Source organism: Alexandromys fortis, unplaced genomic scaffold (assembly GCF_014885135.2).
Source record: "Alexandromys fortis isolate MF-2015 unplaced genomic scaffold, M_Fortis_MF-2015_v1.1 scaffold_33, whole genome shotgun sequence".
Classification (NCBI taxonomy): Eukaryota; Metazoa; Chordata; class Mammalia; order Rodentia; family Cricetidae; genus Alexandromys; species Alexandromys fortis.
Window position 1 is genome coordinate 12,113,810 of NW_026067917.1, and position 18,089 is coordinate 12,131,898.

The window sequence follows — 18,089 nt, forward strand, 5'->3', positions numbered from 1 at the left end:
CAAATTATAGAAAAATCAGTTGAATAGATAGATTTCCCCGGGCTCCTGCTCTCTATCCCCTTCCACCTTTCTACAAGAGGAAGGACTCACTCTCCTGGTTCTAATTCTATCCAGAACTGACGATATGGTATCTGGACACCTTCAGCATCTACTAATAGTCGAGGCTTTCTTACTATAGCAACTGCATTTTGAATGAACAAATGTATTCCATACCCATGTCTATTAAAGATAATTGGACCAAAGCAATATTTCCAAGTTACCGTCTTTCAATGCCAAATCCTCTGCACGGGAATTAATGTATTACATTTCAAGAAGGAAATAACTTTAAGAAATGTATTCATAAAAGGTTTCCAATCTGCATGAATATAAGCTCTTTTAAAAAAACAAAGAAAAATCTGGTTGTGATCATCTACACCTTCAGTCATCACACTTGGGAGGTAGAAACAGGTGGATTTATTTGAGGTAAAGGCCAGCCTGGTCTATATAGTAATGTTCCAGGACAGCTGGAGGAACATAAGGATAACCTGCCTCAAAACAAACAAAACAAGCAAACATATTAATTAATTAAAGCAAGAGAAACAAATAAGAGTAAAGAATATATGTTGACCAACAAAAGGGAATTATATTTATTAATTGCTTATTATTAGTGATTTAATGTCAACCACTTGAGATACTAGTACTCTGTTCAATTAGCTTTTATTTTTGTATTTAAATATTAGTAAGATTAATGTATTTTATTTTTAAATATTAGCAAGATTAAATATTGCCACAGTGCCCAAGTGCACTAAGGATCAAATTGACTAAGTCTTTGGGACACTGTGCATTGTTCTACAGAGTAAACTTGGCAATAAAAACAGTTTGGGGCATGGAGTACACAATATTTGACTTGTGTATGGGTCAATTCCTACTGTCACATAAGCACCTAGGATAAAGATGTGTACCTGTAATCTCACATATAGGAAGTGGAAGCTAGTTCTCCCTGACTCTGCCTTCTTTCCTCCTTTATCTCCGCTTGAACTTCCCACCTTACTATATTCTACCCTGCCATAGGCCAAAGCAGTTCCTTATTAATGAATATTTATAATTCATATTCACAGCATCCAAAAGGGAATCCCACATCAACTTTGATATTTTCAATAGAAGAACTTGAAAAGAGCATCTGTCACTGGAGCAATGAGTGACTGGAATTTTAAGTTACATTAAATTTTATAACATACATTTCCTATGTGTTTTTTAATTTTTATTGTTTGGCTATATCTGAGATACTAGCACATTAAAATAATTACCATGAGTGCAAGGTTGGTTCGGGCTTATAAGTCAGTTCCTATTTCAAATAAAAACAAAACAATAAGTAAATAAATAGACAATAAAATAAAATCAGCAAAGACACTATTACATCCTAATTTCTACATTTTTTAAAAACATTACTGTGGATTCGCTTTCCTTACCTTCCCACCATCCCAAATTATGCACATTTTAAACACTTAGCTCTAGTAAGAAATCTTCATACAGGTATAATTATATTCTGATTACATTCAAGCCTACTATCTTCTATATGTTTTAAAATAATTCCAATACTTGAAAATAACTGTTTTTGACTACTGTTTTGGAGAAGGATCAACAATATTTATGTGAGAAGTTACAAATTCTGATCTTAAATAGTTTTTTTGTTTGTTTCCTTCTTTGGACTGAGAATATTCATGACACTGAGGAACTGTGATTGTACAATTGGAAGGAATCTTTCAAGTTTACCCAAAACATTTAATTAATAAGAGCTGGCCTGATTTTCACTGAAGTTGCCAAGATTCTTATGGAAATGTAATTGTCTTCAATTAATTTCATATTTACCTAATTCATGTTGATATCTCTTCCTGATAGCTCTGGACCTGGAATAGTGTTTCAGAGACATTATTCTATGGAACCAGTTAAACATCTGACACTTCTATGGCCATGCAGTTTCTTTAGCAGCTACTTAGTTGTGTGCGCTGTTGTGATTTAAGCAGCCCTTCAGACAGCATGGGAATGCCTGAGTCTGATTGTGAGCAATGAAATCTCCAACATGTTCAGAGTAGTGAAATTTTTTGACAGACTGTGTTGGTGTTCATGCATTCATTACTTTTTGTAGAGCCTCTAAGACTATGTGTATTCAGCATTACAATGAGAGAGTTAGAGGGGCTGTATCATGTTCTGCAGGAATACCCATTGTACATGTGATGACTATCAACATTCTTAGTGTACCTTCTCTTTTAAAGTTTCAGTGCAAAACTGACAAATGCATCCCTTTCTGGTGGAAATGTGACACCGTGGATGACTGTGGCGACGGATCGGATGAGCCTGACGACTGCCGTGAGTATTCTGAACACTGGCTTTGGATTTTGGTGTTCGTCACATTCCAGACCTGGAGAAATCACCTAGAAAAAGTTTATCTCACAATTCTTATAAAAATGTAAAGACAAATAGTTGCAATTTCTTGGGTTTGTTCCTCATGACTTTTTTTTTTTTTTTTCTGAACAAAACCTTTACCATACAGTGGTCGGTAGTATAGTAATTGGTGTGATTTTTTTTTTATTCAATGTATTCACCGAATTTGAAATGCAAATTAGCAAGATGCAGAAATACCTTCCCATATAATCAATAGAAAGTTATATATTTTTTCTCAGTGTTAAAATATTGAAAATCTTGAGGAGTCCAAATTTTTAATGTTAAATTTTATTTATGGTAAGTTGATTTTATTTGCCCTTAACAGTTACTGCAAAAGGGCTCCTGACTTTGACAGCTCTGGTTAGAGCCTCTAAACTTGCAATCATTGCTAACTTAAATGGTAGTGGGCAATCAGAGAACTTCCTTGGAAATTATGTTACAGTTCACTCCATAGGTCATTCCAATCCTTCCTTGTCAAGATGAAGAGCTTACAGTCAATCCTGGCAATTCCCTTAGTGTCTCAGTGAGTATTGGCCTGACTTGGCACTGACATTTGATTCGTGCACTGGCCTTGATTGGCCCTGACAACTGAGTTCAAGATCCTAAGACTTCCACTGAAGAGGAAGTATCGTCTAAGTGAAAGGCTGTTATTTACTTCGGAAGACCCTTTTAGCACCAATTATAAAGCCGTGTAACATTTTCAGATTGTTACTTAAATGAACTATGTTTCATCTTCCTTTTCGTTACCATCCACATACTCTGGAAAGTTCTTTCCCATATTCTCTCTTTATGTGGAAAACATCAGGCCACCTCTTTGGTGAGAAATAAAGTGAAAACCAATCCTTTCCTAATCTATTTGTGTGTTTGATATTTTTAGGCATTGTTGACAGATTTTATTTTCATTCTAGTAGACAATGCATGAGGAGAAGTACTATGGATAATAGGTATAAAGTTATGATCGAATTATTCTTTTTAAAAGTCTTTGCATTGGAACAGCAGCCAAAAGAAGGGGTAGTATGGATGATGATGAACATTCACTATGACTTATTTGTTATAAGAAAATTAATTTTCCACAATAAAAGGTATTTTTCTCTAATGCAGTAAATAAAGTAAATATAATTTGCCTTCATATATTTAAACATAATGGCATGTGCCTGTTGATGTCCTGTTAAGATGACCTTTACTGACCAGAGCCACCATTGTTGAGGGAAACACCACATCAAAGACTTAGAGCAGAGACAGAATCACAATGATTGTTCTCTTAAATATTTGTACCTTCTGAATTCTATTTGTAACTTTGAAATATCATGTTGTAATCCACTTGTGTGAAGAGTTAACTGCAGAGTTAATAAGAGTTTCTACCAGTTGCAAACTTTCAGAATAACATATGTAGCCAAGTGCTTATGTTCATTTGAACAATTCAGAAAAGGCACATTGCTGCTGAAGAAACCTAATCTTGGTTAAACATTAGTATTAGCATATATCATTTTAATTAAAAAGTAAATTTATATATATGGCAAAGACATATATGTTTTCTAATATATGTGACAGATATATTAAATAGCTAATTGAAGCCATTTAGCATGCATATTACCTTATGTGCTCATTACTTGCTTTGTTTTGAAAACATGGAGAATATTTGTAAGTAATTGTCAAGTGTGGAACATGTTGTTAAAAAAATATAGTGGCTACAATGTGTTCTTTGGAACTTAATTTTCTTGTCTAGTTGAATTTTTATGTCCTTGGCCAAGATCTCCCAAGTCTTTCACTCTGTAACCACTAATAACTACCATTTTATTGTTTGTTTTAATGAGTTATTTGTTTGTTTTAAAACATCATATATAAATGCCATAAAAGAGCACTTGCTCTTTCTTGACCTGGACCATCTGATGTGATGAATGCTTTCTAGGTTCACCAAAATTGTCGCAAATGTGATTTCTTCCTTATTTAAGCATGAATGAGACTCAGTGTTTATCTGTGACATGTCCTTGTTTATCTCTCTGTGTACTCATAAGGTGATGCTTTATTGTACCACCATAAACACTGTAACACTGCAGCAAATACAGGCGTGGCATCAAATTTCCAACACTTTGATTTCATTTCCTTTGTACACGTCCATTTATATCAGAACTACCTAATAACATGTCAGTTCTATTTCACTTTTAAAAAAGTTTCCAGTAAAGTTCTGTCCTGTGTACTAATTTATATTGCTATCAAGAGTTTACAGCCCCTTTCTACACACTTGCCCAATATTTGAAAACTTTGCTTTTAAAAAAATAATACAAAAAAATACATATTTTGATAAATTTGAGTTGGTATCTCATTATAGTTTTAATATTTATCGCTTTTGAAATTAGTAATGTATTTTATACTTTTTTTAAGCATTTAATCACTCTTAAAATTTTCTAAGTTGTTAATTTATGTTTGAGTTGATTTTGTCATGCATGTAGTGTTTCAGACCATGATTAGGATGCATATTTTTGAAACATTTCTCCTTTTTCTTAGGTTCTCACTCCTACCATGATTGTTTCATTTTCTTTACAAATAATTTTAGTTTGATGTCATGACCATGTCTAATTCTGTTCTGGCTACCTAGGCTTCAGTGATCACTTTCTTATCAATCATCATGGAAACTTTTCATTATACATTTAAACTGTAGTTCCATCATGATTTCCAATAAATTCCTGTGATCATTAGCACATAAATGTTTACTTGCAGTTGGTAGGTTGGATCCTTAAATATCTAGTGACAGAGCAAACAGAGCCATCATGATTTAAAAGTGGCATATATAAATCTGTGAAGGGTGTGGATATTTTATAAATATTTTATTTTTAAATTTTATATGTATGAGTGTTTTGCTTCCATGTACATCTGTGTACAACATTTGTGCAGTGCCTATGGAGATCAGAGGAGGGCATTGGATCCATTAGAACTGGCGTTACAAAGCTTTGGGAGCTACCATGTGGATGCTGGGAACTTATTTTAGCACCTCAGGAAGAGCAGTAAATGCTCTGAACTACTGAGCCATCTCCCCTGCCCTAGTTTGTGTTTGAGTTGCTGCATCATCAAAATTTGTGTATATTGACTGTGTGTAACCTCATCTAAGAAGGCAAGAAGATTTGATACAAGTCTCACACACTTGATAACTTGTATAATGCTGTTTGTATAAACATAGCGATCAAGATTTCTCTGTCACTGCAAGTTGAAATTATATTTGATATGATGTTTAAGTAGAGGCCTGATCTACTTCCAACTTTTCCTTTTTTTTTCAACCAACTTTTAAAAGATTCATTCATTTTTATTTTATGTGTATTAGTGTTTTGCCTGCATGTGTGCCTGTATACCACATGTATGAAGTGTCTGTGGTGGGGAAAATTGGGCATTGGATCCTTTGGGGTTAGAGATGGTTGTGAGCTACAGTGAGACTGCTGATAACTGTATCTAGGTTCTCAGGAAGAGTAACCACTACCCTAAATATTTGAGCCATCTCTTGAGCTCCCCAAGTTGTTTCTTAAACATGCAATTGATCACTGTAACCCCTTTCTTGGGAAAATTATTTATATAACAAAAATACTAAAAAAAAAGAAATTTTGTGGGAAATAAGAGGAAACAGAGGTGTAGTACGTATTAATCTTGGAGTTAAAAAATTACAGGTGAGAGGTTACTGAAATTTTTATGCACAAAGTAGAACATACATTAAGATTTACTTTTTAGAGAGTATAAAATTTTCTGCCACACTGCAATTAAGAACATAATATGTATCCTGAATCAAGTTTAAAACTTCAATTTTATTCTATTCCCCAACTTTAATTAATAAAGAAATTAATATTAACCTAGCTGTCAGTAATTAATACTCCATTGGAACCATGAGTTCAAGATAGTGTTTCCCTGTGAGTAATAAGAATTGTGTGACTGTTTCAGAGTCAGGTTTGAGTCAGAACCTGTTGTTTACCTCTGGAAATTTATACCTCTTCGGCTGAGCTGATAACAACAACAACAACACTTGGTTTCCATATATTTAAATGGTCATATTATTGGTCATGTGAAAGGCTATAATTTTTATAAATAAAAATCTTCACTGATAGGTCTACCCTAGTAGCTAACACAGAAAACACTCAGTAGATCTTCTTTATTTTAACTCTTCCTTATACATAAGCAAACGTATTGTGAAAGTGCTACCAATTATCAAGTGTTTAGGATAATAATAAAAATGGTATGCAAAATAGTTCTGATATCAAAATATTGTATGCAATTAATATAAAAACAGCATGTTCTAAATGAGATTTGCACAGGAGGTATTCAGTTAGCATAAAAAAAGATTATATGCTAAGGCCACAAGTACTTTGTAGGCAGCAATGCAGAAAGAAGAAATAATATTTTAAAAAATGGAACTAGCATAAAAGCTCTTCATTCTAGTATGTTTAGGAAAAGCCTGGTAGTGAGCTGTGATCACTATTGAGTGGTCTCCTAATGTGTATGTGTTTTTTGTGTGTGTATGTGTACCTCTATGTGTATATATGCATGCATGTTTATGTGCAAATGCATGTGTGTTGATACGTACATAGGAAGATCATCAGAGGTCAATGTTGAGTTTCCTCCTCAGATGAGACAGGGACTCCTAGCCTGGAACTCTGAGACTAGGCTGAGCTGCCCGGCTCACATTTCTCAGGACTCAACCTGCCATTGCTATCCCAGAACCAAGATTATAACTGTAGTCCACTATATTATCATTATTATTGTTTTTTTTTTTTTTTAGTTATAGCTTGCATGTTGCAGTTTTGTATCTCTGGTAAGAGGGTTTATGAAGTGCAAGTCAGGAGGCCATCTGAGTTGTTCACCAAGCCAGTAGATCTCTAGATATGAGGCTTTCGCTTTATGCTCAACATATATTCATTGCAAAATACCAACGACAGTGTCAGAAAATTTCCATGTAAGACATGAGGAACTTAGATTGTCATCTACAACACCTGCACGCTTTCTCTCCCAGCTGAATTTAAATGTCAGCCAGGACGGTTTCAGTGTGGAACAGGACTCTGCGCACTGCCCGCTTTCATCTGCGATGGGGAGAATGACTGTGGAGACAACTCAGACGAACTTAACTGCGGTACGTGATTAAAGTCCTAACTTGGGCGCATCCATCTAGGTCTTGTTTGCTCCTGACTGCACTGATGTAAATGCAGACTTGAGTCTCAGTTCACATTATTTTCTTCTCTTTGTCTTAGACACACATGTCTGTCTGCCAGGTCAGTTCAAGTGTACCCAGAACCAGAAATGTATCCCCGTAAACCTCAGATGTAATGGACAAGATGACTGTGGGGACGAGGAAGATGAAAGGGACTGTCGTAAGTCACACAGAATGTCAGGTCTTGTTGACTGAATGCTAACTGAAACTCGATTCAAAATTAATCTTCATAAAGCCATGCACTGTAGAGAAACAAAAGAATAACATAGACAAGAAATGACTAAATTATGTCAATTACAATGCTTTATTTATGAAGTTCTACATAAAACAGAGAAAAAAATGAAAAGATACAAATAATCTTTATTTTAACAGCTACCTGGAGATTTTGGCAGACATGAACAGGATATAAGCATCCTTGTCACTATAACAACATAGCAGTCGGTTACAAGATGTTTTCCCATAAACTGACTTTCTCCAATATTGAGTATAAGTACTTTATGATTATTGATAAATGAGTTATGGATAATCAGTTCCATTTTTATTAGAAAATTTTCTCCCATGAAATACCAGTTGAAATTATGCAATATCAAAGCACAATTAGTTTTAAATACTGCTTCAGATAGTAAACCTACTAAAAAGAATAAGAGTAAATTATTTTGTTCTTGTCACATTGTACTTCCGTCTCTACCCAAACCTCAAATACAATAAAAGAAGGCAAATGGCTCTATTCCACGTGGAAAAATGGCTAGACAGTCATATATTTATTGCATATATATATGCATATAATATATATATATATATATATATATATACATATAATACATATATATGTATTGCACACACATACACACACATGTATACACATGCACACACACAGAACCTGAAAGATGGAGCACCTGTCAATTTTCAGGTTTTCAACAAAACTGCTGTGAATATTTCCGTCCTGATGAATTTTTATTTCGTTCTATAAAGCTTGTTTCAGTAAATAATGTTCAGTCATTCAGCAATTTGATGGAGGCGCTGTGATCTGAGTACTTTGGACCTATTCTCACAGCTGTCCACCCTAGCAGGGGCTGAGGCAAAGTGACCAGGGTTGCCGTAAGTTTACAGTCTGAATCAAGTGTTTACTCCTCACTCCAAAAGGCCAACTACTTCTGAGGATTATTATTAAACTTTTGGACTTTTCATTTCCTCATTTGTTTATCGTCCTCTCAATTTAGTCATTTTGACTTATAAAATGAATCAGGATGAACTCTAAAAATGTTTGGAAATCTATTTTGAAGGACAGAATTCTGCATCTTAGAAAGTGGTTTACAAATATATAATCTGTAGCTCTCCTGAAAATGTTGGTTTCATTCATGTATCTTCACAAAAATATATTTTCTTTTGAATTTCCAAATTACAGGAATTAAAACGTACGTTTTCTCTACTCAGTACCCATTAATGAAAAGAGACGTTCTCATTGGGCGTCTCAAGTACTTGTCTAACTGCTTTTTATAAATCACATATTCATTTGTGTTGAATGTCACACATTAATAGATATTTTTTTTATCTAAAGCTGAAAACAGCTGCTCCCCTGATTATTTCCAATGCAAGACGACGAAGCATTGCATCTCCAAACTGTGGGTTTGCGACGAGGACCCAGACTGTGCGGATGCCTCTGATGAGGCCAACTGTGGTGAGTGTTTCGCAGCCTCAAAGGTCAGCTCCATGCACTGGTGCCATAATCTGAGCTGAGCACAGAAAGGGAAAAAACCTGAACACAGCTCAGCAGCAAGTGTACACGGACATGTTAGCTCCTCTGTGCTGAGAGTCCTCGCGAACTTAGACGAGCTATTTACAGAAAACAGGCTGAGATACAGGCTGAGATGAAAGGAAATGAAGTGGATGGCCTGTTTAATAAAGGCACAGATTAAAACAGAATGAAATGCAGCTGATGAGCTGTTTACAGAAAGCATAGCATAAGATGGAAGTAAATGCAAATGATGAGCTGTTTAGAGAAATCATGGGGTAAATCAAAACATAATGGAAGAATAAGAAAGTGAATAAAATACTGGGTCCATTTTAATAGATGACTATGATTGTGAAAACTTTTTTGAAATGTTAATATTTGCAATTATCTTCTAGTACATTTCCTTATAATTTAGAATGAAGATTAAAGTCATAGATTACTGCAAAGTATCCTGTTTAAAAAATGTCAAGACCGAGAAGGGATGAAATGCAGCTCTTAAGTCCAACTCTTTATATCAACATCTATTAAGTACTAATTTCATCCATTTTGTAGGCAAATATGTTAACTTGGCATTCAGAGAAGAAAAAGCATTTAAACCAGTAATTGATTAGAAGGGATGGAAATTGTGCAAAATGACTATCGGACTTCCAAGCGATTCAGAATTGTCTAAATGCATTCACAAAGATTCCTCATTGGGAAGAGAATTAAAATCATAAGGTTCTGAAATTCCATTTATGGAGAAGAGCAAAAAGGACAGGTCTTAAGTCACTTACTTAAAATAATTCTGTAAACCTGTCGTCACAGCACACAACCATTGTAGCTTATCATAGTGTTCTATAATTGTCAGTTACCACTTGGTATGCACAGTTAATCATAACATCTCCACCCATATTGTTCATCAATTCCCCGATTATTAGGGGCTTTGGTAAGCAAGTTAATTTCACTGGCGGATTAGCTGTGCTGCCTTCTGCAAGGTTTTTAATCAAGGCAAATAAGATGAGGTATTAAATATAAATTACTTACTGGCTAGAGTGCAGTTTCTATAGTTTAATCCTGAAATTTTAATATAATCTTATTTTGAAAGATTATATAATTCAACAAAAACATTTCTCGACTAGTTATCAGAAATAAAAGTGCTTGTGCTCATCACACTAACAAGACTTGATATTTCTTCAGTAGCTTTATACTTTTGAGTGTGATTATGCCATTGAACATATTCAACCAAAAACTTAGAATGGACTGGCCTGTGCTTTGATTTTTTTTTTTCCTTTCAAACATGTTGTTGGAGTCCACTTGTTGGTTCCAGGCTACTCAGCCCCACAATAATCACACAGGAACTAAACTATTCAAATCATAGCTTGGTCCATTAGCTCTAGCTTTTTATTGACTAACCCTTACACATTACTTTAACTCATCTCTATTAATATGTGCATCACCACAAGGTCATGGCCTACCAGCTAAGTTTCAGCATGTCTGTCTCTGGTGGAAGCTCCATAGCTTCTCTCTGCCTCCTTTCTCCCAGCATTCAGATTAGTTTTCTCTGCTTATCTAAGTTCTGCCCTATCAACAGGCCAAGGCAGTTTCTTTATTCACCAATGGGGTTCATAGCATACAGAGGGGAATCCCACATCACAAACGTGGTCAGGAAATTTGAGTGACATTGTGCTGAGAGCTGCCACACACTGCCAGAACCACAATGCTTTTCATGGCAGGAACCCTTTTGTAAAAGTGAACCCATTCCATAGAGCCCTATGTAGGGCCCATAATTTGGAAAGCATCCCAGTTTGGCATTATCCAGCAGTTCTCAGAAAAGCTGTCTATGTCTTAGAAAAGTAAGAAATTAACAGATTGAAATATAAAGTAAATACATAGGAAATGAATAACTTATAAAAACATGTATATATGGATAGCGATTATGACTTAAGGAGCAGAAAGATGATGCAGTGGGTAGAGGTACTTTGCATACAGGCCTGATGACCACAGTTCTGCATACAGGCCTGATGACCACAGTTCTATTCCTGAATCTCACAAGGGATATTGCATGAGATAAATGCCTTTCCTGAGAGAGTGGTCCTAGGGCCTCCACACACGTGCTTGTGTGCTCAGTCATCAACATAAAGGCACACATAGAAACACAAGATAAATAAAATTTAACAAATTACATCATAGTTTCTTTAATTTGGACACATTATTTTGTGATGCATCATTATATAAATATGAATAAACAAGTAATTAATCTATTTTCATGCTGAAGATTATTTCTATATATTATTATTATTATTAAAAAATTAGTAAAGACAAAACATTTAATAAACCTGTGTTGGAAACATTTTGTATTGGTGTTCATTTTTATAAGGTTTAATAAAACCCAGAGGGAGGACTGCATTTATCATATAACCAGTTACAAGTTGAACTGTACTTACTTCAGCTTTGGGTCCTGGATAGAGGCTGAGGAAGGAAATTCAGCTCCAGCACAGATGCCTGTAACTAGAGCAATGTACTACATGATAGTTTTACTCAACCAAGTGTCAATTTCTTCCAATTTATGATAGCCCTTTGCAAATGCTTATTCCACAAGGAGGAAATTTCAAAAGGATGGCACATGAACGGTGACATCTACTTAGTGATTTCTTATATTTTAATAACCATTACAAACTGATGCAGTATATTTTATATAGCAAACATGTCATATGAGTATTCTCATTGTAAGGTTCCAAGGTAGGGCTGGACGCAGCTGTGTTAAGGATTGTAGCATCTCTCTTTTGAGATATTTAGGAAAACTTGATAGCAGGACTTTATTGTTGGAAAACAGGCATGTATCTATCCATAAACACCCTGAGGGATTTCTAGAAAACCTGGACACTAGCCGGTGCAATAGAGTTCAGAGAACTAAGTCATCATTGTAAAAGCCCAAGCTTCCATATGTATTCAAACCCTACTCTGATCTTAAATTTCAACTGGTACAGGGGACCTCTTGAACTTTCAAAGATGCTTGCTTGTGAGTGTTCCTACAAAAAGGCATCTTGTCTTATTGTTTCTCATCTTATAATTATTTTACTTTGAATGATTTTTAAAACATCCTGAGGATAATATAACATTTCTGGACACCTTATATGGTATTCATCTCCTAGTGGAGTTGGGGGTTGATGATTTAATTCTAAAACTTTAAAACACAATCACAGAGCTTCGTGTTTCTCTTTAAAAAGCCTACCCAATGCAACTCTTGCTCCAGAAATTTGAAATTCTTAAAGGTAATAATTTAGTATCATATATTTCTAATCACTCAAATAGCTATAATGAAAATGAATGCTTTTAAAGCTTGGTAAGGTGAGGCGAACTCCCTGACCAGCAGGAAGGAACAGCCACCAGACGAGGATCTTCCCAAATCATGCTTTATTGGAGCCTCTTGGCTGTAGGGAGAGCAGAAAGCAAGGGACCCAGAGCTCTGAGCTGTAGCTGCTTATATAGGGAGTCTGCCTAGCACCCTTTGATACTTTGATACTTTAACTGCTTTTCTGGAGACCCACCGGCCGGAAAGAAAGCAGGGGAACATCCCTGTCAATTACAGAACACAAGGAAGTTCCCCTGCCAGTCAGGGAAAGTGTGGGCAGCTAGATCACAACAACTCATCCTGTTTTCTGGTGGAAGAACTGCAACCTTTATTATGGTATCAAGAGAGGCCAGGGCCAAATGCCATCTTGTAATGGCAGTCACTCAAATCGGCTCCCAGCAGTAAGGAGGAACATTATTTACTATGTACAAAGAAAATTTTATTGTTCTGATAATATTTCAACAGTGTTGCTGTGTCTTTACTGCAGTTTATACTCTTACTTTTATTGTTTTGTTTTGTTTGTTGTTTTCTTTTTTTGTTTGTCTATTTTCCCAAGACAAGGTTTCTCTGCAGCTTTGGAGCCTGTCCTGGAAATAGTTCTTGTAGACCAGGCTGGCCTTGAACTCAGAGATCTGCCTGCCTCTGCCTCCTAAGTGCTGGGGTTAGAGAAAGGTGTGTACCACCACTGCCTGATTGTGGTTTATGCTTTTTATGCATTTTAGCATGTTTTTGAGAAACTCAGTCTTTTCTCTCTGTGCAGCCATTACAGCAATATTTAAGTGTGTGTGTGTGTGTGTGTGTGTGTGTGTGTGTGTTAAAGAAAGTGAAACCACTTCTGTGGTGTTGGGATATTCAGGTTACCAACATTTTACTGACCTTTACTTTCTGAAGATCTGCCCACTAGGAGACTGGGCAGTTATTTGCTGATGCTTCTTTTTACTTTTTCCTGAATAAAATAGACTATGAGTTTGAGAATATGTTTCCAGAAAGTAACTCGAACCACACAAGAAGGCAGGTAACCTGCCAAATATCCTAGACCCTAGAGAGATCTGTAGTAAACTGTGAGGAAATAGATTCTTGTCTACTAGGAATTCAAACTGAATTGATGTAGAAACCAATTTATTTTAACAAAATGTGCAGTTGATGTACTTGTTTTCTTGGAAATTATCACTGGGCAGTTTATATTCCATGATTTCAGTTTGTTTGTTTGAAAATCCTTTTTGACAAGCCTTTTTTTCTCATTCTTTTCAAACATTTAACTCTCTAAAGTGGCAAGATAGTAACCTGTGAATACATTCCTATTAATCAGAGGAAGATTTACAGTAGCATATGAAGTAAGCATTTTCAACTTATGAAAAAAAAAACACTAAGTAGCAAGTTAAGTTCAGATTCCTGGGAGCTACTTTTAATTAGATTTTACTGTATAAAACCCCATTTAAATAAGCTTTGGGGTAGCATTTTTATTCAAGACTCCTCACTTGTATTTTCAACTGTTTTAGGTTTGCTTAGCACTATGCCTGTAGGACTGTGCTGTATATTATTGAAATCAAGCAACGGCAAGGGAGGTTGAATTTCTTTGTATATTAGTCACTAATACTTGGCAAAGTGTCTATGTGTAAGTAAAAAAGTTTCTAGAGTCATATTTAAATAAACTTAGATGCATTCTTACAAAAATAACATTGAGGATAAAGCATCAACATTGCTTGTTAGGTGTCTCTTTTCTTTCACTAATAATCTGTGACATATGATAAAGACATGACAATAATCATTTTAGTAATCACAACTACGCACAATGTATGCAAATGTGTAGAAAATGATGGAAGTAGATGGAGAGGGGAGGTGGAGTTTAGTCTGAGATGTCAGCTCTTCCTGGACTATGGACTTTGTAAGTAAGTTACTGTTTATTCTTATTGTCATTTACAATATTACCCTTCAAAATGATATTCCTATTTTTCTGACTGTTTTCTTACAGTAAATGACTACACACTGAAATTCTCTAAGAGGTTAGCATGATGTAAAGTACTATTTAAGGGCAAGTAAAAGGAAAGAGCAGATCTTGCCTATGACATATGGCTTTTCACACTGTGAATTCTACTTTTCAAATCCTTTTCTTCCCTGCCTAAGTGCTAAGACATATCCATCCCCAGAGCTCACCTGTCTTCCTTTGATGGAGGCTGGGGCTTTTCTGGATATTCAGGTAAAACAGAAGAAATTTAAAATCCTACTCTTCACAGATTTATATAATTTTACTATGTGTCAAAACTATATTTTTTGATCCATAGCATTTTGATTATGTGGGCTATATATCTTACATGGTTCTGGGTTACATCAGTTGGAATGATTGCTTCCAGTTATTCCATTTCATTTTTATTAACATCTGAAAAAATATGCCATTATGTAAATATACAACATTTTAATTATTCAATTATCAATAGAAGGATATCTTTTTTTCCTATTACTGACTATTTTGAATAGAGCATCACACACAATGGATGGGCAGATATCTCTATAATATGATACATGAATATGCCTAGAGCTTCTGGGCCCTAACGTTTTCCTTGGGGGAGGGGGCAAAAAGTCGTGACATCAACAAACACAGACACTGAGAGTCAGGTAGAAGATATACAGAAGAGAAACCTCCACACTGCTTTCCAGAGTGGTTCTGAAAAAGCCTGGGTTATAACCGGTCTCGCTGAACATAGCGGACAATGAGGACTACTGAGACCCAAAGAACAATGGCAATGGGTTTTTGATCCTGCTGCAACTATTGGTTTTGTGGGAGCCTAGGCAGTTTGGATGCTCACCTTACTAGACCTGGATGGAGGTGGGTGGTCCTTGGACTTCCCACAGGGCAGGGAACCCTGATTGCTCTTTGGGCTGACGAGGGAGGGGGACTTGATTGGGGAAGAGGGAGAGAAAGGGGAGGCGGCGGTGGGGAAGAGACAGAAATCTTTAATTAATTAATAAAGAAATAAATAAATTTAAATAATAAATAAAATAATGAGAAGGGGAAATGAAAAAAAAGATATACAGAAGACTCATTTATTTAACAATGGAGAAAACTTATGTGCCCCACACCCAGCACCCAGACATTCTCTTCCCTTGACTGTTAATAATTCTACTGGTCTATCATTGGCTAGGCATGATCAGGACTTCTGACAGCCCCCGGTGCTAGGCACTCAGGAAACACCACTTTGTGGCTCCTTGTTGGTTAGGCACAGTCAGGAGGTTAAGTAAGTCAGGACCTCGGACAGCTCCAGACAGACTCCAGGTTGGTTTCTTTTGGCCTGGTAGGCCTAACATTCTTACACCTAAGAGTTGTGTATTACTTTTCTGTTGCTATGATGAAACACAATGACCAGAAACAACTTATTAAACTTATATTGTCTAACCTTTTTTCAATTTATGTGAATAATTGTTTTGGAACTTTGATGGGGATTGAACTTCAATTTCAAGTGGTACTGAAAACTTTTGGTTTCATGTTCAAAAAAGATATGTGCCTATAATTTTCTTTAAGGATTTTTATGATAGTTTTTGTCAGTTTAATAATAACTTTAAATATAAAATTTAGAATTCTTCTTTGAGTTCCTATTTTGTAGAATAGTTAAGGGGTATTGGTATTAAATTGCATGTTTTAAAAATTGATAGAATACTGTGATGAATTCATCTGCCCCTGGCATTGTTTTAGTTGGGAGAATTTCCAACATTTCATTGGATTTATATTCAATATATTCAAATATATTTATTCCATCTTTATTTATTGTTGACTCTATATATTAACTTCTTTTAATTTCTCAAGTTTGTTTGAATATTCATTCTAAAAAATGTGTGCTTAGGATTCCCAGAAATCCTCACTATCTCTTCTGCTTTAATGTCTCCCATGTTTACCTCTAATTCTGTTAATTAGATACCTCTGTCTATTTCTTTTGTTAATTTTTAAACATCTTTTAAGAAATAACTTGTGTTTTGTTGATACTTTGTGTTACATTGTTTTCATTTCTATTTCATTAATTTCAGCTTTGATTTTGATTATATTTCCCTAACTCATTTTTGGAGGCATGTTTTTTACTTGTTTTTAGAAGGATTGCAGGTACACCATTAATTTATTAATTTTTCATCTTTCAAACTTGTTTATGTAGGTACTTAGTTTTGTAACTTTCATCTTTGAACTCCCTTCATTGTGTCCCATAGAATTTAATGTTTTTTTTTTTATTTTCTTTTACTCTAGACATTTTCATACTTTCTCTTGATTTATTCCTTGTCACAGTCATCATGCAGGTATGGGTGGTTTAGTTTCTATGAAGCCTTTTTGTTGTTTTTTTTTTGTATTTTTAATTTTTTTAGTTTCTATTGTTGATGATCTAATATCATTTAATTTAATGAAATTTGATGGTCCTCCATTGTTTGGGGGAAACATGTTTTGGATTCTGCATATTGATTTTTCCTTTAATGGGAAATAAATGCTCCTCATTATGTCTTTCTCTTCTAATTAGTTCTGGTTTGAATTCCCACCTTTAAATATTGAATTTTTTTAGATATTGTGCCTTATTTCTCTTTGATTGGAATACTTTTTCCATCCTTTTACATTAACATTGCTAAGGTGGTGTACTTGTTGGAGATTTCTATAGGAGCAAACTGTTATTAAAGGCGATTTATTAGACTGACTCACAGGATATATTCCAGCAATTCTAACAGTGGTTTTCACACAACAGAAAGATCAGACTCTCAGAGGTGTTTGGTCCATGAAGCTGGATGTTTCTTAATCCAAATTTAGAACCTGGGAAGATTCTTGGAAAACTGCTAGATTTAAGTCTATTTTGGAATCCTGAAGGAGTTTGATTTAATACTGGCCACAGCAATAGAGTAGACAAACTTGACAATTACTTTTGGGTCAATCAGACAAAAAGAAAAGCTTGCTTGTTCCATGTAATGTTGTATGGACTATGAAAAGAAGATTATTTACAGTTTTTTCTGTCCTAATTAATCTAATTAAGAAAATCTCTTAAAAATAGCTTGGTTTCTTTGTTTTTTTTTAATCTTTTTTTGTTTGAAATAGTGTGTTTATAAAAGTTATATATTTTTAAGTTCATTCTTCTTTTATATATGTTACCTGACCACAGTTTATCCTCCCTTCTTTCCTCTCAGACCCTCCCTACCACTATTCTCCTCCTAATCCACTACTCTTCCATTTCCCTTTGGAAAAAAGTAAGACTCAGAGGGATATTAAAAAAAGGTGGCATATTAATTTCCAATTAGACTAGGCACCTCCCCCAGATTAAGGCTGGGCAAAGTAACATGGGAGGGGAAAAGGCTACTGTATATCCAGATGTAAATCTAGACACCTACTGAGCTTTTATTTTCCTTATTTTTTTTTTATTGAGAAAAGGAAAAAAAAGTTTCCGCCTCCTCCCAGCCTCCCATTT

At 35.1% G+C, this 18,089-nt stretch overlaps 1 protein-coding gene across 1 annotated transcript in view; it reads left to right on the forward strand.

Moving 5' to 3' along the window:
* Positions 1–18,089, forward strand: part of Lrp1b (LDL receptor related protein 1B) — a 1,445,827-nt gene that overhangs the window by 1,243,973 nt on the left and 183,765 nt on the right. The window contains 4 exon segments of the mRNA XM_050139953.1: positions 2,253–2,346; positions 7,409–7,525; positions 7,644–7,763; positions 9,162–9,281. Of these exon segments, the coding sequence (XP_049995910.1) occupies positions 2,253–2,346; positions 7,409–7,525; positions 7,644–7,763; positions 9,162–9,281 (451 nt within the window).